Consider the following 27860-nt stretch of genomic DNA (forward strand, 5'->3'; position numbering starts at 1 on the left):
CGGGGGAGAAGGACATTGGTCATGGAGGTGATCAAGAACCCAATGGTCACTCTGACAGAGCTCCAGAGTTCTTCTGTGGAGATGGGAGAATATTCCAGAAGGACAACCATCTCTGCAGAACCACCAATCAGGCCTTTATGGTAGTGGCCAGACGGAAGCCACTCATTAAAGGCACATGACAGCCCGCTTGGAGTTTGCCAAAAGGAACCTAAAGGACTATCAGACCATGAGAAACAAGATTCTCTGGTCTGATGAAACCAAGATTGAACTATTTGGCCTGAATGCCAAGCGTCTGGAGGAAACATCATGCTGTGGGGATGTTTTTCAGTGGCAGGGACTGGGAGACTAGTCAGGATCGAGGGAAAGATGAACGGAGCAAAGTACAGAGAGATCCTTAATGAAAACCTGCTCCAGAGCACTCAACCTCAGACTGGGGAGAAGGTTCACCTTCCAACAGGACAACAACCATAAGTACACGGCCAAGACAATGCAGGAGTGGCTTTGGAACAAGTCTTTGAATGTCCTTGAGTGGCCCAGCCAGTGCCCGGACTTGAACTCGTTCAAACATCTCTGGAGAGATCTGAAAATAGCTGTGCAGCGACACTCCCCTTACAAGAATGGGAGAAAGTCCCCAAATACAGGTGTGCCAAGCTTGTAGCATCATACCCAAGAAGACGTGAGGTTGTAATCAGTACCAAAAGTGCTTCAACAAAAGTACTGGGTAAAGGGTCTGAATACTTATGTAAATGAGACATTTCAGTTTGTTGTGTTTATTTTTCATACATTTTCAAAAATGTAAAAAAAAACAGTTTTTGCTTTGTCATTTTGGTCATTGGATTGATGCGGGGAAAAAACGATTTAATGTAACATAACAAAAAATATATTCTATATATAAAAATGTGGATATTTGTCCATCCTCCCCTGATATATATATATATATATGATAGAGAGAGATAGATATTTGTTTTACACAAACCAAAAAGGTCCACACGTCATATAGAATATATCATCTTCATAGTCATGGCATGCTTGGTTCAATAGCTATTGACGAGAGAAACCGGAATATCCAATATAAAACACATTTTACCTAGGTCTCTGACCTAGAGGTCCAGAATTTAAGCACACGCCCAGGGGATCACTGGATTAAGCCCCAGTCCATCTGCTCCAAATTTGTGGTAGGCAAAAAAAACTCGTGGTTAAAAAGAAGTGAAAGAAATTGAGCCGGGAAAAATGTGATCTTAAATGTTTTAGTTTTGTTGTTTTCCATTCGCCTCTGAAAAAAGGTGGCGCATGCTACATCAGACTTACCTTTGTCAGTCGTTTTAAATTACTTTAGAATTTTAACAAATCTTGGCAAACTCAGTTGATCCAACTATGGCCAATAAATAGCATGCCATGCCATAATCAGTTGCAGATACCCAAAGAGTAAAAAGCATCACTCTGACCAATCAGTGCCCTCCTCTGGGTGCACAGTTTTTTTTTCTTCTTAATTTTTTTATTTTTTTTAAGACAAAGGACAAGCAAGTTGAAAATGGCTTTTGCCATATCTCCATGAATTCATGTTTTTGTTGATAAAGATCTATATTTTAAGTCTGACAAGCTACACGAATGGAAACTTCGTAGTGGAAGGAATGTTACTGGTGTCTTGTAAAGATAGAAAATGTACATTTGGCGCTTCTCTATCGCCATGATTCTTGGGCTTGTTTGGTATTTCTCGGACTGCGGACAGGTTGTGGCTCAAATAGTTTTGTGTTTACTATTTTGGCCAACAACCCCTAATTTCTTCATAAAGACCGGACGGGAAAGCGGCACTCAAACATACGATGTGGCTGAAGACAACTCATTTCAGGTAATTTAAATCGTTATGTACATTTAATACGATTGACTAATCAATTGCAGTTGTTATTTTTTCGTCTATCTTAGAAATCATTATCGCAACAATGTAACATGGCGTGAGCCATGCACGTTACTTCTGTTGATAAAATGACACAATGAAACAAGCTTATGGATCATGTCATTAATACCAGCAAACATTTTAATATTTTAACGGATTGTCAGTCTGTGATCTATTACATATCGTTAGACCATGAACGATTACTGTTGTCTGGTAACTTAGTTGTGGTGTCAAGTGACATTAAACTTATGACAATTTTAATGACATGTTCTTGACACGGACCTCCTCATGCCCTATAAAGCTGGTGGAAAATTGTCCATATTTTTGCTAGTGGACGGGAAATAAGGTGAGTTGAATATACACACTGGCAATGAAAGGGGTGCTATGACAACAACCGAGAAATAATGGTGTCCCTCATGGTGTAGTCATACACAAAGGTGAAGCTCTACCTAACATGCACATTACTCTTTGTAGTTTAGCTGGTTTCTTGCTGTGTACACATGCTATAGGGACTGGACTTGTGCCATCTTTCTACTTGGTTTAATCTACATGGTAAGGAATGAATGATGTCAAAACACTATAATCGTTTCTGATTTGTTTTTCAGGAAACACTAAAGGATGAACATTTAGGTTGTGGTGTGACTGATACAAGAAGCACTAAAGCTAAAACATCACAGGAGACACAGTTTCCCCATGTGAGGAGGTCTCTTCAGCAAGGTGTGTAGTTGTGCTCAGCATGAGCTGAGGGCCTTACAGAATTTGCCATTCTAACGTAGAACGTTTTTGTAAATCATCCTGTCAGGCTTTCTTCCAGGAGGAAAGATTTGTAAAGAAGTGTATGTTCTTAAGATCAGTTAGTGACAAGGACAAATAACGGAAACATTTTGTGACGAGATTCTGCCTTTTGTTTTAGTGATATATGGTCAGCCAAATGTAGGTCTCTATTCTGCGACAATTGAATAGGACAGCAAATCTGGCTGCATACATATCTGATGCTACATGATCTGGGAGGGGCTTGGGTATCAAAGATGTTGGGGGAATAGACATTCCACACCCTTTTCAATGTGCTATGCTTTGGAATATGGAAAGCGGAGGTTTTACCAAGTTGTGGTTGTGTATGAAAGAGGAAATGGAACAACTTTGTTTGGATATTTTGTATACGGCAAACTCAGACAGGTTTGGACTGTTTTCTGTCAGGAAGTTGTTTTGACAATCCTGCTAAAAATGAACACAGTTTACTTCAAACTGCACAATATGTAAGTACAATATGTAGCCTAGCTTATTGCTTACAATACTCAGGGCTCTTTTAAATTTATGTTTTTTTTGTCCATGGCAGCTGTTTTGCTTTTGGGTTGATTTTGAATGTGTGTTCTCAGTGTTTGAGTGTGCCTACGCCCAGCTAGTCCTCCCCTGGTACTGCGTCCCTGAGCCCTGTGACAGTCAGCTCCTGCACGAGGTGCTGTGGAGGGAGTTTGACCAAGTCATTGATCAAGTCATCAGCAGAGGCAAAGACTTTGATGTCTGCGCAGCAAGTGTGGGCTGCATTCGCATCCTGACCCAGCACCTCCATAGTGCCAAACAATCTGATAGGTAATGCGGCTCTCCTGAAGTCACTTGTAGAATAGGTATTAAGGTGCCGTTCTCCAGCTATATCACTTAACTATACTGTTGAATTGGTTTATGTATATTTTAATGTTTAGGATAAATCATTATCAATCAAAGTTGTGAAATTCAAACTTTTTTATTGGGTGTAATGCATGTTTTTGATAGTTCCCTAGCTAGGTCACAATCTATGTATGTTTTCACATGTTGGAACAATGACCTGTATTGAGGTGATAAAATTTATCGCTAATACGTTTGTAATGCTCTGTCCTAATGTCATTTATCTACATAGTAATACTCTGTTTGTCATTAGGCCAAAAAGGCTTTTTTAAATTGACTTTGTCTCTGTCTGTTTGGTTCTCTCTGTCTCAGAGAACCATTGTTCAGCTCTAGGGGAGAGGAGGTTGAAGTTCTAAGAGTGTTCTCTGAAGCACTGGTGCGAAACCTTTTCCCTCAGTCTCTATGGGGACTGGCAGTCAGCCACTGTGCCTTAAATGAGATTGTTGCCTTAAAAGGTAAACCCCACAACATAAGCCTATCAGGCCTCAGTTCTCTCTCATTGCTCAACTTTTGAAAAGGAGAATATATTAGCATCAAACATGATCATTCCATCATGGATAGAGATACTGCACATACTGTGCTACAACTAAAATAAGGTCTCTCCTTAGAGGGAAGCTAAAACAGTGTGTTGTCATCGAAACCTACTGATAATGGTTAGTGGCCTTCAGTGGCTCTGATCACGGGAGTCGGTGAAATGAGTTGAACAATTACATTTGTGGCTTAGTAATGGTAAGGGATTTGACTGTTGTAGATAAAATATTAACTTCTATATTCTGCATCTGTAACTTTTATTGGATTAAATGAGCCTTGAAATGTATCACCATTTTTTTTTTTGCCTGGGAGACATGGACAGTGGGGGGTACTGGAGGTGTCCATTAGTATAAAAGTGAAACCAGTGGAAAGTGTCACAGTAATTCTGAGACTGTGTGTGTGTTTTTCCTATGTATATTGAACATGGCTTTGTCCTACCATAAGACTTTATTCTGTATAGCCCTTCACATTGACTTTGTCATCCATGCCCTCAGTGCTGGACCTGCTGGTGCGGTGGCTATCAGACCCTGACAACCTCAACCAGCTGGTGGTGAGTCAGCTGGTTGGAGTGACCCCCAAGAGCTCTGTGGAAGATCTGTGTGAGTCTAACTCCGACAGGGCCTCTCCAGCTACCCTGGAGAGCCAGGCTAGTGAAGCGTGAGTGACCCTTTTCTCACCAGGCTGCTTCTCTTTTTTTTTGTCTTTGGTTGACACGCTTCAGTGTTGTTAGGGTGATGTGCCGAGAACACCAATAAATAAATTGTGCTTTGATTTTGTTTGGTTGCCATTTTAGAACACTGGAAGAAACCGAGAATGCTCAAACCGGTGACGGCAAGTCCAAAAAGAAAGGTGTGGGTGTGTTTATTTGGAACAATAACTAAATTGAAACACTTTGTTTGGCACAAACAGCATTCAATGGACCAAAATAAAGTTAATTTAGTTTGTGTCCAGTTGTTTCTGTTTGTGCCGTGATGTTTTATTTAGATTTTTTTATGTTTGTTTTGTTTCCCCTGTGCCTTAAGGTTATTGCAGTTTGCAGTCAACTTGTGACACAGTAAAGGCCACGGAAATGTGCAAACTTAGCTAATTGGATATGTGTTGTTTTTCCAGCCAACAAATTGAAGGAAGGCTGGTCTAAAATCCTTGACAAGATGAAATCGAAGAAAGATAAAAGGAAGAAGATGAAGAAAAAGGAGCAGGTACTGGTGGTCAGAGCCAAGTCTATCCAGGATTGTCCATCAAAGCAAAGTGAAGGTAGTAGCCGGGAGTGCTCCATCCAGAGCCAGCAGGACCCCGACAGCGTAAGGACACTGCACCAGATAGAGCAGGTCTGCAGTCAGCACTGCACTATTCACTCTGCTCTAATCTTTTTCATAGGAAATGTTATAGATTTTTATCAATTTTATTTGATATATTACAGACAGTACATGTTTTGCCATCTATCCAATAGAAGATAAACACGAAACCCTTATTTCTGGATGCCCTCTGAGGTTGAAACGTAACACGGCTGACGTTAGGTTTTGTAATTGGTTTGGTTCACCAGGAGGATGGTGATCTGGAGAGCTACTTGACCAGCGTGCAAGAAGAAATGATGGAATTCAAGCTGTCATATGAGATGTGGCGGGTTGGCCACTGGGCTGTCAGCGTCCCTCATGTGAGTCACAAATCACACACAAGTCACTGTGGAATGCAACTACTGCTCAATATGAAAGTGAGTTTTGTGAAGACATGTCCTTGGTCGTTCTGTTATCTATTAACGTTTGCGCCAGAATGGTGTGTAAAGTAAGATGTTACTGTCTGCAGATGGAGAGGAAAAACGAGGGGCTGTGTTTTACAGTTCACCTAGAGGAGAGGGACAACCCTGAGAACCTTCACTGGGACGTAAGGAAGACCCAGACGGACATCATCCATTTCTGCAACCTATGGCAGGTTAGAGATGGATGAAGAGGGAGATTGTATTGTTGCAATTGTGTTCCACTAGGTACCATTTTACTATGTAACCTCATGGCCATTGAAATGAGGTAAAGCCACTATGCAGTTTGGTATTGAATCAGTGTAAAAGGTTTTTGAGAAATGGGACCAATGCATCCAGTTACATATTTATAGAAGTGTAACCCCCCCTACAGAAAAGCACAGTGCTGTTGTCAGAACAGACTGCTGTAGGAGTTTGGAATGCATCAGATACTGCACTGTTTAATTTCATCTCTGACATCTTATGGATGTTGTACAATTAGATTGCATTGCAGGTTCTAATAGTCTGAGTGCACCCTCTTTTGAAAGTAGTCTCTTTTGACAGTAGTCTCTTTTGCATCCTCTATGGAGCCATATCATATAATTACCGTAATTGCTGGACTATTAAGCGCACCTGAATATAAGCCGCACCCACTGAATTTAATTTTTTATTTTTTTTTGTACATAAATAAGCCGCACGTGTCTATAAGCCGCAGGTGCCTACCGGTACATTGAAACAAATGAACTTTACACAGCCTTTAAACGAAACACTGCTTGTAACAAAAATAAATAGGCTTTAACGAAACACGGCTTGTAACAAAAATAAATAGGCTTTAACGAAACAGGCTTGTAACATTTTTTTTTTTTTAAATAGCAGTAAACAATAGCCTACCAAGAAAGTCCTTGGTCACTATCTTCCTCCTGTGCACTGAAACCACTGAAGTCATCTCCTTTGGTGTCGGAGTTGAATAGCCTCAGAATTGCTTCATCCGATGTTGGATCGTTTTCATTGCGCTCTCCTCACTTTCATCCGGAGGCAAACTCATCCAAGCCTCATTTTCTAGTTCGGGCCATCTGCTTTTCTTTCCTCTGAAAACTTTTGTTGTCTTTTTGCACTAAGTCAGTTTCTCACGCTGCTGTTTCCAACGTCTTATCATCGACTCATTAAGGCTCCCGTGCAGCAGCACTATTTCCTTTTCCAACAGCCAGATCGATCGCCTTCAAATTGAAAGCTGCATCATATGCATTTCTCCGTGTCTTTGCCATGATGAGGGTGACAAAATGACTACCGTAATCAGAATGATGGAAAGTTTGAGCGCGCTCGATTTACGTCACATTATGTGACGGTGCTCAGTTTTTTGGCGGCATGAATTTGTGAAAGCGGGAAAAATCCATAAATTAGCCGCGTCATTGTATAAAGCGCAAGGTTCATAGCGTGGGAAAAAAGTAGCGGCTTATAGTCCGGAAATTACGGTATGTCACACATCATCATTCTTAAATATCTTTCAGGGTTTGTGTGTTTTTTGTTTTGTAGGACTCTGCTAATTTACCCTCCCTATCCGTGTTAGAGGCAAGCACTGAGGGTAACAGCGAGGATTTTAGAGAAGCCAGAACGTCCCTCAAGCTCTTCTTACAGGTACACTGGCCCACTTCAGACATGAGCAGAAATGCACATGGTATAATAAAAAATGCATGTCTTAATCTCCATGCCCTCTCTAGGAGCTGGTGTCTGATGCTCTGATGGGCCACACTCAGCCAGTGTTTCAGTTTCTGTGTCCTCTGGACAAGCTGCTGAGTGAAGAGGAGCATGTGGGAGGAGTGTGGGGTCTCCTCAGTGGCCTGGCCTACTTCCTGACCCCAGGGCAAGAGGAAGATGAGGTAGGCATTTTAATTACATGTTGAGCATGGCCTTCAAGATCATCTTGTATCACAATGGGTCACCACAAATGGCAAATAATGCCCTCTGCTGGTGCATTAAGAGATCACAGCAGCTGTGAATCTTAAGCAGTCAGTCCGTATTTGTAAAGGTATTGCAATGCACATTGCATTTTTCAGGAGAAGCACAACACTCTTCAAAGAGGGACCAAATCAGATGATTCCAACACAACTGAGAATGCAGACCCAACTGCAACTGAGAAGCTGGATGAAAACATTGGCGATACAAGGGATGGTTCTCCTTCAGAACCAAATTCCATTGAGTGCTGCAGAGGTAAAGCAATGGTACCAGTAGAGAAATCAGACTGTTTGGTTAATGCAGGCAAAACAGAGGACAAAATAGAGGAATCGGAGAACCCTGTAACTTCTCACCTAAAGATGATCAACAAAGAGCTATCCAGATCAGAGGAGTGTCTGGCCCAAACAAAATCCGACAACCATGAAGACCAGACCAACTCTGTCTGTAGGCCGCGACATTTCAGTCAAAATGGAGGCTCGCAATATGACCTCGCTGACAGTCCGTCATGGTGTTATTTAGTTGGAAAGTCAAATAAAAAGGAGAAACTCACTTTCAAAATGTCAGGAGGGATCCACAGGAGTAAAGGAAAGGACATGGGGAGTCAGTCAAAATTAGAAGACTCGCAGTGTTTGAAAAAGAACCAATCCAGCTGGGAGCAAATGGAAGCAACCAAAGCCATTTTTGATTTGTTGAAAGCAATATCTGGTTAGTTTTCACTTCCTAATTTGTTTGAAATTGTAATTTTGAATGTTTTTATATTTGAATCAGTCACCTGTAGTAGTGTGTAATAATAAGCGCCCTACTTTTCCCTCCAGGTAATTCCATCCTCCTGAACATATTTGATGCGATTCTGAAACCCGTCATGCCGATATTGAAAAAGTAAGAGGTGAAATATTCTCCCATTTTCCACTGCAGTCCTGGTTCGTCATAGCGACAGAGTAATAAGATTATCTACATTTGGTCTTTTGAGAATTCCAGCATTACTTTTTATAATCTCCTCTAGGAAAGTGAACAGCTTCTTAAATAAGATGAACCCAACGGATGCCCAGATGGCCTCCTATATCGACAACCTATGTGAGAAACAGTGGCCTGAGGGCTCGCCAGAGATGACCAGCCCTAAGCCCCACCGCAACAGTGAGGAGAAGAACGAGACCAAAGACCGAGCTCAGCACCTCATCAATGCCAGATGTACAGGATATACACACTGTTTTTCACTCATCAACACAGCTGCTAGAGTTATGATTTTCATTCTAAGACAGAGATGTGGGAATTGTCCCAGTTCACTAACATCATGTTCCCCATTATAGATTCAAACTATTTGATCTTGAAGAAGACCGATATGGAGACAGTGTTTAAGCTCTTCCAGGACTGTGAAGAAAACAAGAAGCTGGTCTATGTGAGTGTTTAGCCTCTTGAGTTTCTGTGGCGGGCACTGGAAGAGATGTCAATGTCCTCATTAATGTTGCAGCGCTCGCTCTCTATATTTGATGTTTGTCAAATGTCATAAAAATATGTCTAGACTTTCTTGTACAGTTTGGTAGAAACATTGACTCAACTTTTGCTTCTCTTTATTTTCAATAGATGCTGCTTTCATTCCTTTTGAGAGAGCTTCTGCCGGGTGAGGATGTCCTTAATGTGAGTGCCATAACCCTGCAGAAAGTGAACGCCAACTAACTAATTTTAAGATGTTCACAGGTCATGCTTTTAAATGAACTTTAGTTCCTTGAACTGTAGTTCTGATGTTTTAGAAAATTAAACAATTTATTTGATTGGTTGTCATGCCTTAACAGTCCCATTTTAAGTCTACACTTGGTTGGAGTATTATAATAAAGAAATCTTATGATACATTTCCAGAAAAGTATATTTTACCTCATACATTAAACATGCTGTGAATCATGCCTATTATTTTAAATGTATCATATGTTGACTATGAAATAAGTTGACGTGTTATGTATTTGGCAATATCAGCACAATAATGTGAGGTTATTCAAGTTAAAATATCCTCTACCAGTGTAGAAAATTGAAACATTTGCTATCAAGATGTTAACGATGTACTCCATTGTCAATCTCAGAGGGGGCATAAATGTACTTTGATTTCACTGGTAGGGACACATGGAGCACTTTGAATAAAATGTTGAAGTTTTGACCTAAAGGTTTTTGAGCACTTTGAGCACTTTCATAGTTGATGGGGAGATGTGTTAAATAAGAAGCATTTGAGGAAAGTTGTTCATATTTTGTTATTGGGTTTTGAGAATTTCCAGTAATTACACACGCACATGCCTTCTAAAAGAACGCTTGCAAAGACACTGAATTTAAAAATTAAGTGCCTTGTTAATAAAGCTCTGTTTTTTATATATATATATATATATATATAATATATATATATGAGATTTTCCTTGCTTTGGCTGCAATTACACAGGCAGCCCAATTCTGTTTTTTTTGTTGTCCGATTTTCCTTTTGACCAATCAGATCAGCTCTGAAAAAGAGCTGATGTGAAAGATGTGATATGATTGGTCGTAAAACCAAATCATGGAGAAAAAATAATCTGAATTGGGCTGCCTGTGTTAACACCGCCTCAGACATATGCCCGGTATGCTTTAGATTGTGTGGTAGGTATATTCTGACTTGATTCTTCCAGTCCTGCCATATGGGATTAATGAGTTTCTCTATGTTGAGCATTTTTATGGTCACAAAAAAAATGGATAATTAAAGTAACTTTTCCAGATGTCTATGAAATAGAACCTTAGAATATGAGTGAAATTGTTTTCCTTCCCAAAAATGTAAGAATATTAAAAGGCAGATTTTCTTTCTTGGAATACTGTGTGCGTACCTTAACAACAGAATAGTGTGTGCGTATACTGGTTGATAGAAATATTAACCCATGTAGACGGCTGATTGGCCAGTTCATCCTCCTCAGGAGGATGACATCATCCTCTGAGTAAATGGCAAGCATTTTTTAAACTGTCTGAGATGTGGGTTCGAAGTGCTTTGGCCACATGAGTATAGGTTAAGTCAACAACTTTATTTGGGTATGAGTAAACAGAATATAAACTTAAAGTCAGATTTCACTGGACAGTTTCTTTAAAGCCCACATGCAGTCTTTTTTTAAAGTATTTTTAAATCATCACTGTATGTCCATGAAAATAACTTTCTTATTAACTTCAAATATATTTACATACACAGCCCTGATTGACGAATATAATTGTCTAGACCAGGGTTTTCCAAACTCTGTTCTGGTCCCCCACCTGAGTGCAAGTTTTGTTTTTTGCCCTAGCACTACACAGCTGATTCAAATAACCAACTCATCAAGCTTTAATTATTTGAATCAGCTGTGTAGTGCTAGGGCAAAAACCAAAATGTGCGCCCAGGAGGGGCCACAGGACCAAGTTTGGGAAACCCTGCTCTAGAGAAGTGATTCCCAACCTTTTTTGGTTACTGTACCCCAAATTACATTACATTTTATCTGTCTGGCAAACCCACAAAGTACCCCCTCATGTGCATGTTACCAGTAGGCCTATGGTCACTCATGAGTTTTCCCGAGTACTTCCTGTGGATAGCACAAGTACCCCAGGTTGGGAACCACTGCTATAAACCTACCCTGCTTACCCCATCAAAGAAGGAGGATGCATATGCAAATAAAAGATGATTGGTCTGAATTATCAGATCATATTGTGATGTCATGCTGTGGACCAAAAACTCCTCACCTGAACCGGCTGAATTATAAAAAAATTCCTCAAAAAGCTCTTACACTAAAAGAGCATTATCAAAATGTTAAAGATTCCAGAGTGTTATTTTGACCTCATAGTGTGGAAATGTAAATTTAAAAAAGGGAAATCACATTGTTAACTGCACTGCACCTTTAATGCTATGCCTAATGATACCAAAGTAATATTTGGGCATCATCAAAACAGTAATATTGATCTAGCTACTCTATTCAAGCCAGTCACTTGTTTTGAATCTCTTTTTTTGAATGAGAAGAAAGTATCTGAAAATAGTAAAAATACTTCTGTCTTAAACAGCTTCTTTATTTGAAAGCATGTACTGTAGGCCTTAGAGTATCGTTGTGTTTAGTGCTCCTCTACTCTGCTGAATGTGCAGAAGGGCATGAGACAAAGGAATGTGTAACATTAGGGAAAGTAGTGGTATGTGTTAACTGTAGGGGTGCCCATGGGGCTGGGGATCAGAAATGTGAAGTGCGAGAGAGGCAGGTTGAGGTTTCCAGGGTTAGAGTAGTGCATACGTTTTCATATGCTGAGGCAGTGAAGAAAGTAGAGGAAGATGGGTAAAGGGAAGGGATCCTGAGAGGAGTGGTGTGAGTAGTAGATCTGTATCAGTACAGAGGGATAGACCAATAAGTGATATGTTTCAGTAAGATTGGATTTTCAGCATTAAGTAATGGTTATCAACTGTACTGCAGGGATGGAACATAAGTCACAGAAAATGTAGGTTGTGGTGGCAGCTGCAGAGAGTTATTTGGGTGTGTGAGACTTGACATCAGAAGAGTTACAGGGTGTGTTAAGTGATGGTGTTCCATCCCTTCAGGTTGTTGGCCTGAGGTAGAACTAAATAGATTTAAGTAGTGGAGTAGGGTGGTGGGATTGAAATATTTTATTTTTGTGAGTGTAGTGTTAGATGGTAGGGTATTTGTTTTATTGATTTTTTTTTTCAAGCAAAGTACAAGGGGCTTGTACTTCAGTCTAGTAGGTGGTGGTAATGCATATGGATGCCAACCGCCCTTAAACCTCATCGAAGAATAAGATGAACGCGATTCCTGTTTCCCTCCAACACAATAGGTGGCGTGCTCACCAGCGTGTCTGGTTAATCCAAGATGGCTGCGCCCTGAGAATTAGTTACAACGTGAAGGTGCTTCTGCTTTGGACATTGAATAACGGATAGGTATGGTACAAATTACAATTTGTTACTTACATTGAAGTGTCTGCTAGCTACGCTTCTCCTATTTCGTCATTTCTAATGTGTAGATTTATTTAGCTAGCTTGTTTCAATCGTGCGATTGCTAGCTAACGTCATTTCCTATTCGGAAAACTAACTAGCACGAGCTGACACTAACTTGCGAAGGGTAACGTTATTAACTAAATGTTGTATGAGTGTCTGCAATAATGCTCAAATCAGTATTTCCCACGTTATGCATCTTCCTATTGTTGCAGGCTTTGGTTTTTCCATTTATGTTTTGATGTTGGACTTTAGCACATAGGGCCACTGATCCGTGTCACCTCGTTCCCATCTCGTTAGTGGGAAGGTCTTTCTCCCTATTTGATTTCTAGAAAAACATGAATCTGTCTTCCCTGTTTTTCGTTTTGCTCCACTTTTTGGTTTGCTTCCTGTCTTTAAGTTTGGTGTGGGCTTTAATTTTGATTGTCTGTTAGTAGGCACATTTAGTGGGCGCTCGTGGCGGGTATCTTATTAGGTTCCAGTAGTTTTTACCTCGGTAACAGTTTCAGGTTGAATATTCGCCTGTAGTTTTCCTTACGTCCACCAACAGCAGCTAGGGACCGTCAACACTGACAAATCACATTTTTCAAATTTCAATAGTTACTTATACTCCTGAAACTTTCACAGCTGGTTCTAGCTAACCCGATGGCATAGACACAAATTGCACACATTTATTTGTCGTCGATTTGCATCTCGCACTATTTTAAATGTATTTACATGTTTGAATTTCAATAGCTCGTTGGTCATATGACCTACTGGAATCAAACAAGGTTCAGAATGTCCACTGACTACTCTTCTATATTGCACACCCTTTAGTTTGTCAATTTTCATACGTTTTTACATACATTTTTTAAAATGTCAATAGCTCATTGGTCATGTGACCTAAAGACTTCAAACAAGGTTCAGAATGTCAATTCAGTGGGTCAACACATTGCACATCCTTTAGTTAGGCATCTCACACATTTTTACATTAACTTTTCCAAATGTAAAATTTCAATAGCTCCTTGGTCATCTCAATTACACACCTAAGAAGCGTTCAGTGGATATATACCCATATTGCATAACCTCTAGTTATGTCTCTTCTATATTGTTGTACATTAATATTAGTTTGACAATTAGGGGGTTCAGTCCAGTGTTTACCCTTTTCTTTAATATTTATTTATAATAATTGGTAGTTCTAAGTACTTATTTTCCCTGTTTTTTATTTTTCCACAGTATTTAACTACGGTACACAATAGGAGAGACAGAATATCTCCTTTCATCGTTAATATCAACCATAAAGGGCAAAGTACGAGAGTCATGCTATTAATTGTCCAAAGCAGGGATGGGGAGTGAGCTAGTGAGGTAGGCTGCAGTGGGTTTGCTGGTCAATACATATACTGAACATGTAACAACAGTAATGGTGGCCAGTAAATCAATGAATAAAAATTTAATATTGACAAATTAAACAGAAATTGTAGACCTTTAATCTTTTCCAACTTGTCACCAGACACTTAACTTCAAAAAGTATGAAACATTTCACAGTGTTAACATTCTCTTTATCCCTGGTTGATGTACATTTCAGAGCCTCTTCAGTGTGGATGGGGTATAGCATACATTTTCAACAACAAAGACTGCCCTTCCAGTTTGTTATTTACTCTGTTGAACTCTTTTGTCTTCATTCCTAGTTACAGCACATGGAACCACCGTTGGCATGCAAAACATTCAATCTAAAACAAAACAAAGCGTAACACGTTATAAATATCAATGTAGAATGACGAATTAGCCATCCATTGTGTTATATCATAAATTGTCTTACATGCCGTCAAAAGATTATAAACATGTTAAATAAAGTTACTAACCCAGTCAGTCTTTGGGCCACATCCTGGTTCTTTATCAGTGGCACACATGAAGCAGTTGTTGGCTTTGTTGAACTCTGAAATCATAGGCATGAACTGAACATATGGCTGTCTGACACAACTACATAAAAATAAAGAATTTACATTTGAATTAAATGTCATTACATACCAGACATTTTTTGTATATCTTCAGTCATTTCTTTTCGCAGTTGCTCCATGTGTTTTTGAAGGTTCCAAATCATTTTGGGAAGGGATGTTGGGGAAGTTCTGTGCAACTTCCTTGGCCATCTACACCAAAAATTAAAATATAGTTTTTGACCTAATTGTCACATAACTAACCATTCATTATTGAAAATATAACTATCAAACCTGCATTACAAAGACCCCGCAGCTGAAGGTGTCCTGCTGCATGGTGTGAGTTATTTCCCCTCCTGTCCACTTTATGTACACCCAGTTGTCTTTTCCAAGGCAGGATCTTCACATTTTGAAGTTTCTCTTTTTTATGTAAACAAAATGGAATTCTGATTGAGTTATAGGCAAATGAATACACAAGCCAAATTTGTATGCTGTTTTCCTTATCACTATAATCTAGTAGTAATTTAGTAGTAGAGGTCATTTCCTTTATGCCCCGTTCTACACACACACACACACAGCCTAAATTATAGGCACTGAACCATTTACAGGATAATAATAAAAGTAGTATATAGGATCCAACCCTATCAGAGTGAATAAATGTAGAGCGTTTGTAGACTTTAAGAAAAAAAATTTAAGTGACAGTTTCATCAGTACGTGCTTAAAGAAAGTCCTATCACACAGATGACAGTGCCCACCAAATCTATGACAATAGAGAATGAATTGTAAAAATATCTTAATGTCAGTTGTTGAACATAATACTTCTATTTGCAATAGACATGTATGATATATGCAGTTGAGGAATATTCCATGTACCAAGACTAAATGTAGGACGGACATTCCCACAGAGTATTTTTTTTAATGTATTTTTTATTTCACCTTTATTCATCCAGGTAAGCCAGTTGAGAACAAGTTCTCATTTACAACTGTGACCTGGCCAAGATAAAGCAAAGCAGTGTGACACAAACAACAACACAGAGTTACACATGGAATTAACAAACGTAGTACAGTCAATAACACAATAGAAAAGTCTATATACAGTGTGTGCAAATGAAGTAAGATTAGGGAGGTAAGGCAATAAATAGGCCGTAGTGGCAAAATAATTACAATTTCGCAAATAAACACTGGAGTGATAGATGTGCAGAAGATGAATGTGCAAGTGGAGATAATGGGGTGCAAAGGAGCTAAAAATATATATAAATAACAATATGGGGATGAGGTAGTTGGATGGGCTATTTTACAGATGAGCTATATACAGGTGCAATGATCTGTCAGCTGCTCTGATAGCTAATGCTTAAAGATAGTGAGGGAGATATGAGTCTCCAGCTTCAGTGATTTTTGCAATTCGTTCCAGTCATTGGCAGCAGAGAACTGGAAGGAAAGGCTGCCAAAGTAGTAATAGGCTTTGGGGGTGACCAGTGAAATATACCTGCTGGAGCGCTTGCTACGGGTGGGTGCTGCTATGGTGACCAGTGAGTGGAGATAAGGCGGGGCTTTACCTAGCAAGGACTCATTGATGACCTGGAGCCAGTGGGTTTGGCGACGAATATGAAGTGAGGGCCAACCAACGAGAGCATACAGGTTGCAGTTATAGGTAGTATATGGGGCTTTGGTGACAAAACGGATGGCACTGTGATAGACTGCATCCAACTTGCTGAGTAGAGTGTTGGAGGCTATTTTGTAAATGACATCGTCGAAGTCAAGGATCTGTAGGATAGTCAGTTTTACGAGGGTATGTTTGGCAGCATGAGTGAAGGATGCTTTGTTGCGAAATAGGAAGCCAATTCTAGTTTAATTTTGGATGCTTAATGAGTCTGGAAGGAGAGTTTACAGTCTAGCCAGACACCTAAGTATTTGTAGTTGTCCACATATTCTAAGTCAGAACCTTCCAGAGTAGTGATGCTAGGCGGGCGGGCAACGATCTGTTGAAGAGCATGCATTTAGTTTGACTTGCATTTAAGAGCAGTTGGAGGCCATGGAAGGAGAGTTGTATGGCATTGAAGCTCATCTGGAGGTTAGTTAACACAGTGTCCAAAGAAGGGCCAGAAGTATACAGAATGGTATCGTCTGCGTAGAAGTGGATCAGAGAATCACCAGCCGCAAGAGCGACATCATTGATGTATATGGAGAAAAGAGTCAACCCAAGAATTGAACCCTGTGGCACCCCCATGGACTGCCAGAGGTCCGGACAACAGGCCCTCCGATTTGACACACTGAACTCTATCTGAGAAGTAGTTGGTGAACCAGGCGAGGCAGTCATTTGAGAAACCAAGGCTGTTGAGTCTGCCAATAAGTTCCTAACTTCCCTGAAAAGTTGCCTATCACGGGGGATATTCGATGCTAATGCAGTACGCCACAGGATGTTTTTGTGCTGGTCAAGGGCCGTCAGGTCTGGAGTGAACCAAGGGCTATATCTGTTCCTGTTTTTTTTTGTTTTTTTGAACGGGACATGCTTATTTAAGATGGTGAGGAAAGCACTTTTAAAGAATAACCAGGCATCCTCTACTGACGGAATGAGGTCAATATCCTTCCAGGATACCCGGGCCAGGTCGATTAGAAAGGCCTGCTCGCTGAAGTGTTTTAGGGAGCGTTTGACAATGATGAGGGATGGTCGTTTGACCGCGGACCCATTACGGACGCAGGAATTGAGGCAGTGATCGCTGAGATCCTGGTTTGGATACAGCAGAGGTGTATTTAGAGAACAGGTTGGTCAGGATGATATCTATGAGGGTGCCCGAGTTTACAGATTTGGGGTTGTACCTGGTAGGTTCCATGGTAATTTGGGTGAGATTGAGGGCATCTAGCTTAGATTGTAGGATGGCCCGGGATGTTAAGCATATCCCAGTTTAGGTCACCTAACAGTACAAACTCTGAAGATAAATGGGGGGCAATTAATTCACATATGGTGTCCAGGGCGCAGCTGGGGGCTGAGGGGGGTCTGTAACAAGACAATGTTGCCAGCACAGGACGTAATACACCCTTACAACAATCTACTTTTTGATCTTCTTGACTTCTTATCTGGTAAACTGCTACTATGTGTCAAGAGACCCAATTAGAGGTTAGTGTACTCCAGTAAAAAAGGGCTGGTTTAGATTAAAAACTATTGGCCTGTGTCCCCGTTCATAGGGGCATGAGAGACTAGTCAGTGGTAGAATTGAGTTGGCATTTTATTGGCCAAAACACCCACAGACCCACAAGGTTGAGGTTACTCATGGACAGTAAGTATTTTTTTGTTGTTGATGCATTGTGTCTTCTAACTGTCCAAGAATAGGATCCAAAGTGTTAGGAAATATTTGTTCCCATAAATACAAAGGAGGATGTCTCTCCTCATACCTCTGGTACTTTAGTCAGACTACCAGACTGTGCACCACAGAGCCAATCAGGAGAGAATACATACAGGTCAACGGTTCCAATTGAAAGTCATGGGGTGTGTCTGTGCCTTTTGGATTACTCTCTCTTTACAGAGAACCCCTGTGGTTCAAGTCAAGAGCTACCCTTCCCCTTTCAGTCTGCTCTTCACATGTCTGAAAGTGACAGAGCCAGCAGCCAAGAGTTTTTCACAGAATGTCATAAAAAATATTACACTTATGAATGTATGTAAAATGCTAATATGTATTAGATCCAGTACAATGGAATAACTAAGACCTGAATTTGAATGCAGCGTGTTCCGATTCCTCCTTCTCTTTGTGTCCAGCAGGGTCAACCAAAAACACTGGGCCTGATGGTTCATGCAGATACTGGGGAAGCAATATAGAAATGTATTGATCCCTTAAATGATTTTACTATTAAATGACCCATTTCACAACCCTCATACCTCTTCACAAAAATGTACCTAAATCAATTTTGGAAAAAGGATTTTACTCACAAAAGATGTAGGAATTTATTTTTCCAGTTAGAAATAGTAGGCCATGCATCAAATAATTATTTTCATCAGAAAAACGAACCCTCAAATGCACTATTGTATTTTGTAAGTTGTCTGCAGGTGGCTTGTTGTGAATGCACTCAAATATCAAGTCATTATCAGGTTATGTAAACTGCGTTCTAATACTCAACGTAGAAGAATTTGTCTTAATGTACAGTATATGAAAGTGATGCTATGAAAAGGATTCTTTCACGTTGTCAAGCTCACTGTGACTGACAAATCACTGCCTATTACTGTGATTAAAAAGAGCATATGAAACATTGTTTTTATGAGGCCTACCTACCTTCCTTTAAGCATCTGTTTGAACACCTCTCCTGTCCTTGATCCATTCCACATACAGACATTTGCGGATCTTTTCAGTGTCCATGTAAAAGATATTATTGCGAGGCTGGAACATTTGTTAACTTCCCCAAAAATTTTGAACACCCATGTGAAATGAAGGCCTGCAAAGTGTACAGATTTAAGTCTAATAGCATGATATGAAAGTAGACAAACATCAGAGTGAGCAATATAAAGGTATAGTCAGTGGACATTCTGAACCTTGTTTGAGGTCAGTAGGTCACATGACCAAGGAGCTATTGGAAAAGAAGAAAAAAAAAATAATGTAAAATCATGTGAGATGAAAATGGACAAACTAAAAGGTGTGCAATATAGAAGGGTCGTCAGTGGACATTCTGAACCTTGATGGAAGTCACTAGGTCACATGACCAAGGAGCTATTGAAATTTTACATTTGGAAAAATGTATGTAAAAACGTGTGAGATGAAAATGGACTAACTAAAGGGTGTGCAATATAGAAGTCAGTGGACATTTTGGACCTTGTTTGAGTCAAGTAGGTCACGTGACCAATGAGCTATTGAAATTCGAATGTAAAAAAAGTTTGTACTTTGTTTATGCTCCCTAACTAATTCAACTAGGAATACAAAATGCTGCTCACATTTCCACATGTTTATTAGCTTTGGAAAGCGAGTTAATGTCCAAATCGTGAAAATAATACCTGTGCAAAGTTGTGCGCAATCTTTCCAACATAATAACACTTATTTGGAGTCTGTGGCTCAAGTGGTTTGAAAGCTCTTGAGGTTTGAAAGCGTGAATATCCAACTTGAAATTGTCTTTACCTCGGTGTTGTTGTTGCTAGTCAACTTTCAGTGGACACCCCCATGTGTGTCTTTCAGAATCACTCCTTTAACACCACCTGTTTTGTTTTGGTGGTTGTCAGGGACTCTTTGTTAGTTCCTCCTTCTATTTGAGCGACATCTGTTTTCTTGCTGTGGAACATAACAGAATGAGTGCTCGTCTGGGATCTTGATTCCTATGAGTATGGTAGTCGCGCTAATCACCTATTCTGAAGCTCCAGATATTTGAGTATTCTACGACACTTTTGTGTTAGAATTCCTGTCACTGACATCCAACTTGAGGGGTTATAAGATTGGTGGAATAATTTGGAAAGTTGCAGAAACACACAGGTTTCTAAAATAATAACCATGGACTTAATTTAGAAGCATTTGTGGAAAACCCAACATGGGAGATGCTAGACATGTACAAAGGTGAATCTGCTCATAATTTCAAAGCATTATGACATTAAGGTGGCATCTGGCGACCTTAAAGCAGTAGTCCGAGTTGATCGGTACTGCTTTGGTGGAGGAGGAAATCCTTCCAGAGAGGGAGGATGATGAAAAGGGTCCTACAGGTGGTAGAGCACACCCCCGTAGACATGCAACTGCGAGAGGTAGAACTAAAGGCAAGATGGGAAGAACTGGAATTAGAGCTTGAGCAAAAGGAAAGAGAACGTGAGGAGAGATTGGAGGAACAGAAATTAGATTTGGATTACAGGGGAGGACAAGGTGAGCGTGCAGCCAGACTAGAACAAGAAGAATGTGTGCATGCCATTCGAATAAGAGGGATGGATCTGGAAGCGCTCCGAATCCAGTTAGGCCATCTTGCACCCTCAATCGAGTTTGATCTTGGTCGGAACAGCTGGCTTGACACATCCCTAAAATGGCCACAAGATATTTGGTCACTGCTCCTCCAGTGTTCTTGTGGGAAAAGCCATGTTGAGTTCGCAAGGGAACAAGAATGTACTTTTGATCGGCGATGTGGTTCTCAAGAGATCAAGGACCTTGAGGATATAAAGGCACTCGTACTTCTCAAGCAGTTCAAGAATTGCCTTCGTTAAAGGGTTGCGACCTACATTTCTGAGCACAATGATCTCTTGAGAAAGCTGCAGTTCTTGCAGATGAGTTTGTGTTGACCCATAAAACTACCACAAACATAGAACCCAGTAGTTATCCCTACACAAAAAGCAATCCAGAGATTCAGTCCATTTCTACAGTGCCCAAAGATAAAGATCGGCAGAAAACTTCTTTGTCATTACTGCCGTGAGAAAGAGCACAGTCTCTGTGTCCTAAGTTGAAACAGAAAAATTAGAAGGGGAAAAGGCTGTTTATTTTTGGGGGAGCACTCCAGCCCATTATTAAGTCTCTGGTTGGGATGTCTCCTAAACAATATTTTGGATCAATGTTATTTAGTGTTGTGTTGTCTCTCTTGTTGTGATGTGTGTTTTGTCCTATATTTATATTGTATTTATTTCTTTTAATCCCAGGCCCCCGTCCCCGCAGGAGGCCTTTTTGTATGCCGTCATTGTAAATAAGTATTTGTTCTTAACTGATTTTCCGAGTTAAATAAAGATGTGTATGAACCCTTTGTTTCAGATGGTTTTGTGTGTTTGTAGAGTGCTGATGCAGTTAAGCAGCCAGTGAAGATACTGAGAGACACTGGGGCAGCCCAGTCTTTCATTTTGGAGGGTGTTTTGCCTTAGTCTGACACTGCAGCAACTGGTTACAGTGTGTAAGTACAAGGTGTGGAGATGGGTTGCATGGAAGTTTCTTTGTATAATGTTGAAGACTGATTTTTATTTCCAGTTCTGTTGTCGTTGGAGTGACGCCTAGAACACCGGTGAAGGGGGTCTCATTCATTTTGGGAAAAGATTTGGCTGGAGGGAAGGTCGTGCCAAATCCTGTCGTTTTGTAAGGAACCCAGATTAGAGGTACCTGATGGGTTATTAGAAAAATATTAGGGATGCGCGCTATATTGGTGAACATATCGAAATCGGATGATATTAGCTAAATATGCCAACATCGCTATCGGCTGATGTCCAGTTTAAAGCCGATGTGCAAAACCGAGTGAAAGCTGACGTGCATAACTATAGAACGTAGGTACATGACGTAATGACGCCACGTAAAATGTTGCACTACACATGCAACACAGCATTCCAAACTTATCCCACAATGTCTGCTGTGTGGATCGAGCAGTCATTTGAAAGAGTAAAAAAACATTTCAGCGAGACAACTCAAAGGCGAAATCCATTAAAGCCAGGATAATGGAAAGCTAGCTACACCAGCAGTTGCAGTCGAACAACCTGAATATGCCAAAAACGCTGGGCCAATTGTGCGCCGCCCTATGGGACTCCCGGATGTGATTTTGCCTGGATTCGAACCAGGGACTGTATTGATGCCTAGTAACTGTACTAGAATGCTTAAAAGGCCGCTAAAATGTTTAATTGTTTATCGGTATCAGGGGTTTTTTGGCAAGGAAAATATCGGTATCGGCCAAAAATGTCATATCGGTACATCACTAAAAAAATATGCTAAGAAAGTCACCGAGAGCAAGTATAGTGTTGAGGATGTCAGCGATTCCACCACGGTCGATCATTCCGTGGCGTTTATAGGTGATCCTGATTTTGCTAAACCTCCTGAGTTGACCTCTCCTTTGAAAAACCCAAATGTGAGCGAGTTTGTAGGACCGCTGAAGGAAGAGGGTCCTTACAGTTGATACTTAGATGTCCAGGAAGCAGCTGATTGCAGAACAAAGATGTTTCCCTCTCCCCTCTTTGCTGAGATACGTCCAGAGGAGGAGTTTGATGAAGTTCATGTGGGTTACTTTGACAGAGATGGTGTTCTAATGAGGAAATTATGTTCTCTCGCCATTTCTGGGCAAGACGATTGGCCCAGTGTATCTCATTGTTGTTATAGTTACACTTCGACAAGAGATACTGAGGTTGGGTCATGATGGTGATGGTAGTATGGCAGGCCATCTTGGGGTCAACAAGATGTATGACCGGATCTTGCATAACTTCATCTGGTCTGAAATAGGATGTTGTGGCTTACTGTAAATCCTGTTTGCGAACCAAGCTGTACTGGTTGCACCTTTGCAGCCTATTCCTGCTTTTGACGAACCTTTCAGCAGGTTTCTGTTGCCTTGTGTTGGTCCTTTGCCCAAAGCAAGGAGTGGTAACCAGTTGCTTTGGACTATCATGTGCGGTATCACTCATTTCCCTGAAGCTATTCTACTGAGGAAAATCCTAAGTTACTACGGATATTACTGCCGTTTTGCCTTTGAAATTAGGCATGTCTGTGTTAAGGACAACTTGGTTGCTGATTTGTCTTTCAAAGGGTGGACAGTCAATACGTTTTGTTTAGCCTGTGTGTAGCCCTGACTCACAATCTATTTTGACTACGTTTTAGAGATTAGTTTTGTTTGGGCTTGTTCCAGTGGGACAAGAGTTATTGAAGAGTACGTGAGTTTTAGGCAGCAAGAAAAGGGGGGGTGGGGGCCTGTTTTGTCTTGTATTTAATTGTTGAAAGCCAGTAGATGCCATGTTTATATTGGAGAAGGCAACGTGTTTAAGTAGCGACACATTTAAGTTGGTTATGTTGTGCAATGGAAGTTGTTTTCTGTTGGTGGTGAGAACTTGTCCAACAAAAATATAGAATATAAGGAAGGTGTTACAGGCTTTGGTTTTTCCATTTATGTTTTGAGGTTGAACTTGAGCACATACTGCGCACCGATTCATGCCACCTCTTTGGTCAGTGTGTGCTGGTTGCCATCTCGTTAGCGGGAAGGTGTTTCACCTGTGCTGACCCAGGTGCTACTCAGAGTGGCTGGCCCAGTGCTCCAGTGGTCTTGAGAGATGTGGAAGATCAACACCTTTAGTTGGCGCTCCCTATTTGATTTTCTAGAAAAACATTCCTTTGTATGATCTTCACTTTTTTTGTTTTTGCTACACATTTTGGTTTGCTTCCTGTCTTTAAGTTTGGTGTGGGTTTTAATTTTGTTTGCCTGTTCTTGGGAAAATGTAGTGGGCACTCATGGTGGGTGTCTTGTAGGTTCCATTTGTTGTTGTTGTTGCTTGTAAACTTTCAGTGCACACCCCCATGAGTGTCTTTTCAGATCCTCTCCTAAAACCCTACCTATTTCATTTTGGTTGTTGTCAGCGACTCTTGATTAGTACCCCCCTTTTGTTTGAGTGACATTATTTGTTTTTCTTACTGGGGAACGTAACACTATGGTTGGTGTCTTGTGCAGTCCATGGATTTGCAGGACCACAGTGTTTCAGTTGACAGTGGTCCACAAATGCATTGGTGAGTAGCTAGCTATCCCATTCATAGACGCTAACTACCTAACATGCTGAGCGTTGCAAAATAAATGTACACTTGTTGTTCTGTCATTTCATCCAAACTGCTTGTGTGTCAACGGGCGTCTGCTTAGCCACGCTCCAATCGCTTGACGCGATTGAAAGATGAACGAGGTCCAAACTCAATCCAGTTCTTCATCAATGAGGATTAATGTCAGTTGGTGTCCAATAAATGTTGCATTACCTTCAACTAGACAGAGGTATAAATATTTTACACTTTGCATGGAAAAAGGGAGGGGAAAAAATAAACAAATGCCCACCACCCTATTCCACACTACTCCACTATTTAAATCTATTTAGTCCTACCTCAGGCCAACGGCCTGGAAGGACGGGACACCACCACTCAACACACCCTGTAACTCTTCTGGTGTCAAATCTTGTACACCCAAATACTTCTATGCAGCTGCCACCACAACCACTATTTTCTGCGACTTACGTTCCATCCCTGCAGTACAGTTGAGAACCGTTGCTGTGAACGCTAAAAGCCAATCTCACGCAAGCATATATCACTCACTTATTGCCATATCTCTCTGTACTGGCACAGATCTATTACTCACACGAATCCTCTCAGGATCCCTCCCCTTGACCCAACTTCCTATACTTTCCTCATTGCCTCAGTATACGACACCCTCTGCACTACTGACCCTGTTAAACCTCTCGCACCGCCACACACACTTTCTTTCCCCCAATACTACACATTCCTTTGTCTCATGCCCTTCTGCACACTTCTCACACCTAGGAACCTCCCTCCTACACTCTGCAGCCACATGCCATAAGCTTCACACCTGTAACAATGTAATGGATTTGGGACAAAAGCTTGTACGGGATAACTGAAATATCCTAACATCACTTTGTTGGGCAAAGACTCAACATCAAAACTCAAAAGAACAGACAATGACTCTTCTGTTTCACAACTCACGCCACCCTTTCTGTGTCTCACCAAAAGACAAGCATCACAAACACTGGGAATCTTTAGTGTCTGTTGGTCTACTTTCACATTTACTGCTACCCCAGTTGTCACACCTTTTCAATGGTACCCTTTTGAGAGCAAAACCTGTTACAGCTCTAGTCCCCATTCGTTCGGTGTGGAACGCCTGCTCCCTTTGACCGGCAGAAACACAATTATCACAAGACCACTTTCGGTTACCTCCACTCTGTTTTCACCCACCCTGAAACACCATTATGGATCAGCAAAGGCAGGGGTCCGTTTTCTCGAAAAATGTCAATCCTACCGTCACAGACTACGAGAACTTCACCACACCTACCACCGCTGTTAGTTCACCCTCATTCATTTCCATTTCACCTCCAGACCTCGATCCGGCATGCGGCTCACTGCTTACACTTTCTACCGTTCTTCTTCAACAAACCATCTCCCTTTTTTTTCCGCCGTCTTCAACCGATTTTACGCTCACCCTCCGTCACTCTCTTCGACCTTCTCCGTCTCTCTATTCCTCCTCTGTATTCCATGTATACATCTCCTTATGATAATATTGCACTTCTCCAAACATAGATCTCGCTCTTGCCCGCTCAAGGGACCTTGCCGTTTCCGGTGTTTTAGGTTAATTGCTCCTCCAGTTCAGTTGGTGGCGGTAATGCATATTAAGGTTGGTAGCCAACTGCCATATAAAATCCACAGAAGAAAAAGAGAGATTAACGAGGATAAATTAATCAATGAACTAACTAAAAACTAACAAGGTTTTCCCTTTTTATCGGTGGATTAGTTGTCGGAGTAGAGAACAAATGATTTTGTGACTCAAAATGTGTAAAAATCCAGCAAAAAAAAAAGGAACATGCATTTCAGGTAAAATAACAACCCGACATTTATCTCCTAGGACAGGGGTGCACAATTACAATTCAAAGAGGTCCGGTGACTAACATTTTCTCCCCACCAAAGGTTCAAATCATTAAAATGTCTGACGTGCGCTATGATTTGGGGGCATACGTTTTGGAGAAAAGTCGGAAGTTTACATACATCTTAGCCAAATACATTTAAACTCAGTTTTTCACAATTCCTGACATTTAATCCTAGTAAAAAATCCCTGTCTTAGGTCAGTTAGGATCACCACTTTGTTTTAAGAATGTGAAATGTCAGAATAGTAGTAGAGAGAATTAAAAAATATATATTTTATTTCTTTCATCACATTCCCAGTGGGTCAGAAGTTTACATACACTCAATTAGTATTTGGTAGCATTGCCTTTAACTTGTTTAACTTGTGTCAAACGTTTTGGGTAGCCTTACACAAGCTTCCCACAATAAGTTGGGTGAATTTTGCCCCATTCCTCCTGAGAGCTGGTGTAACTGAGTCAGATTTGTAGGCCTCCTTGCTGGCACATGCTTTTTCAGTTCTGCCCACAATTTGAGATGTTGCTTCAATATATCCACAACATTTTCCTCCCTCATGATGCCATCTATTTTGTGAAGTGCACCAGTCCCTCCTGCAGCAAAGCACCCCCACAACATGATGCTGCCACCCCCGTGGTTCACGGTTGGGATGGTGTTCTTTGGCTTGCAAGCCTCCCCCTCTTTCCTCTAAACATTACGATGGCCAAACAGTTCTATTTTTGTTTCATCAGACCAGAGGACATTTCTCCAAAAAGTACCATCTATGTCCCCATGTGCAGTTGCAAACCGTAGTCTGGCTTTTTTTATGGCGGTTTTGGAGCAGTGGCTTCTTCTTGAAGTGCTTTGAGAGACTAGTCAAGGACCATATCACCTCCACCCTACATGACACCCTAGACCCACTCCAATTTTGGACAAGAGGAATACCTATGTGAGAATGCTGTTCATCGACTACAGCTCAGCATTTAACACCATAGTACCCTCCAAACTCGTCATCAAGCTCGAGACCCTGGGTCTCGACCCCGCCCTGTGCAACTGGGTATTGGACTTCCTGACGGGCCGCCCCCAGGTGGTGAGGGTAGGTAACAACATCTCCACCCCGCTGATCCTCAACACTGGGGCCCCACAAGGTTGCGTTCTGAGCCCTCTCCTGTACTCCCTGTTCACCCACGACTGCGTAGCCATGCACGCCTCCAACTCAATCATCAAGTTTGCAGACGACACTACAGTGGTAGGCTTGATTACCAACAACGACGAGACGGCCTACAGGGAGGAGGTGAGGGCCCTCGGAGTGTAGTGTCAGGAAAATAACCTCACACTCAACGTCAACAAAACAAAGGAGATGATCGTGGACTTCAGGAAACAGCAGAGGGAGCACCCCCCTATCCACATCGACGGGACAGTAGTGGAGAGGGTAGTACATTTTTTAAGTTCCTCGCCGTACACATCATGGACAAACTGAATTGGTCCACCCACACAGACAGCGTGGTGAAGAAGACGCAGCAGTGCCTCTTCAACTTCAGGAGGCTGAAGAAATTCGGCTTGTCACCAAAAGCACTCACAAAATTTTACAGGTGCACAATCGAGAGCATCCTGTCGGGCTGTATCACCGCCTGGTACGGCAACTGCTCCGCCCACAACCGTAAGGCTCTCCAGAGGGTAGTGAGGTCTGCACAACGCATTATCGGGGGCAAACTACCTGCCCTCCAGGACACCTACACCACCCGATGTCACAGGAAGGCCATAAAGATCATCAAGGACAACAACCACCCGAGCCACTTCCTGTTCACCCCGCTATCATCCAGAAGGCGAGGTCAGTACAGGTGCATCAAAGCAGGGACCGAGAGACTGAAAAACAGCTTCTATCTCAAGGCCATCAGACTGTTAAACAGCCACCACTAACATTGAGTGGCTGCTGCCATACATGTAAAAA

The 27860-nt window shown here is 41.3% G+C and overlaps 2 protein-coding genes across 4 annotated transcripts in view; both read left to right on the forward strand.

The window, feature by feature from the left end:
• Positions 1–1132: 1132 nt before the first annotated feature.
• si:rp71-46j2.7 (uncharacterized) lies at positions 1133–10582 on the forward strand. 3 transcript variants are annotated; one of them, XM_055926954.1, is made up of 16 exons: positions 1133–1849; positions 2500–2611; positions 3271–3484; positions 3869–4011; positions 4582–4744; positions 4881–4936; positions 5198–5415; positions 5631–5741; positions 5891–6016; positions 7353–7454; positions 7538–7696; positions 7874–8477; positions 8588–8651; positions 8776–8960; positions 9080–9168; positions 9354–10582. In XM_055926954.1, exons 1-16 carry the CDS (start codon positions 1661–1663, stop codon positions 9444–9446), a joined length of 2628 nt encoding a protein of 875 aa, XP_055782929.1. In that variant the 5' UTR covers positions 1133–1660; the 3' UTR covers positions 9447–10582. The 3 variants fall into 3 exon arrangements, with proteins under 3 accessions (XP_055782929.1, XP_055782930.1, XP_055782931.1); XM_055926955.1 differs by having other exon boundaries at positions 1134–1849; positions 5198–5388; XM_055926956.1 differs by lacking the exons at positions 3271–3484; positions 3869–4011 and having other exon boundaries at positions 1137–1849.
• A 1975-nt stretch (positions 10583–12557) lies between these two features.
• mrpl11 (mitochondrial ribosomal protein L11) overlaps positions 12558–27860 on the forward strand; it is a 57260-nt gene continuing 41957 nt past the window's right edge. Inside the window, exon 1 of the mRNA XM_055926958.1 lies at positions 12558–12669. The gene's annotated coding sequence lies outside the window, so the exon portion shown is untranslated. The remainder of the gene's footprint in view (positions 12670–27860) is intronic.

Source organism: Salvelinus fontinalis, chromosome 6 (assembly GCF_029448725.1).
Source record: "Salvelinus fontinalis isolate EN_2023a chromosome 6, ASM2944872v1, whole genome shotgun sequence".
Taxonomy (NCBI): domain Eukaryota; kingdom Metazoa; phylum Chordata; class Actinopteri; order Salmoniformes; family Salmonidae; genus Salvelinus; species Salvelinus fontinalis.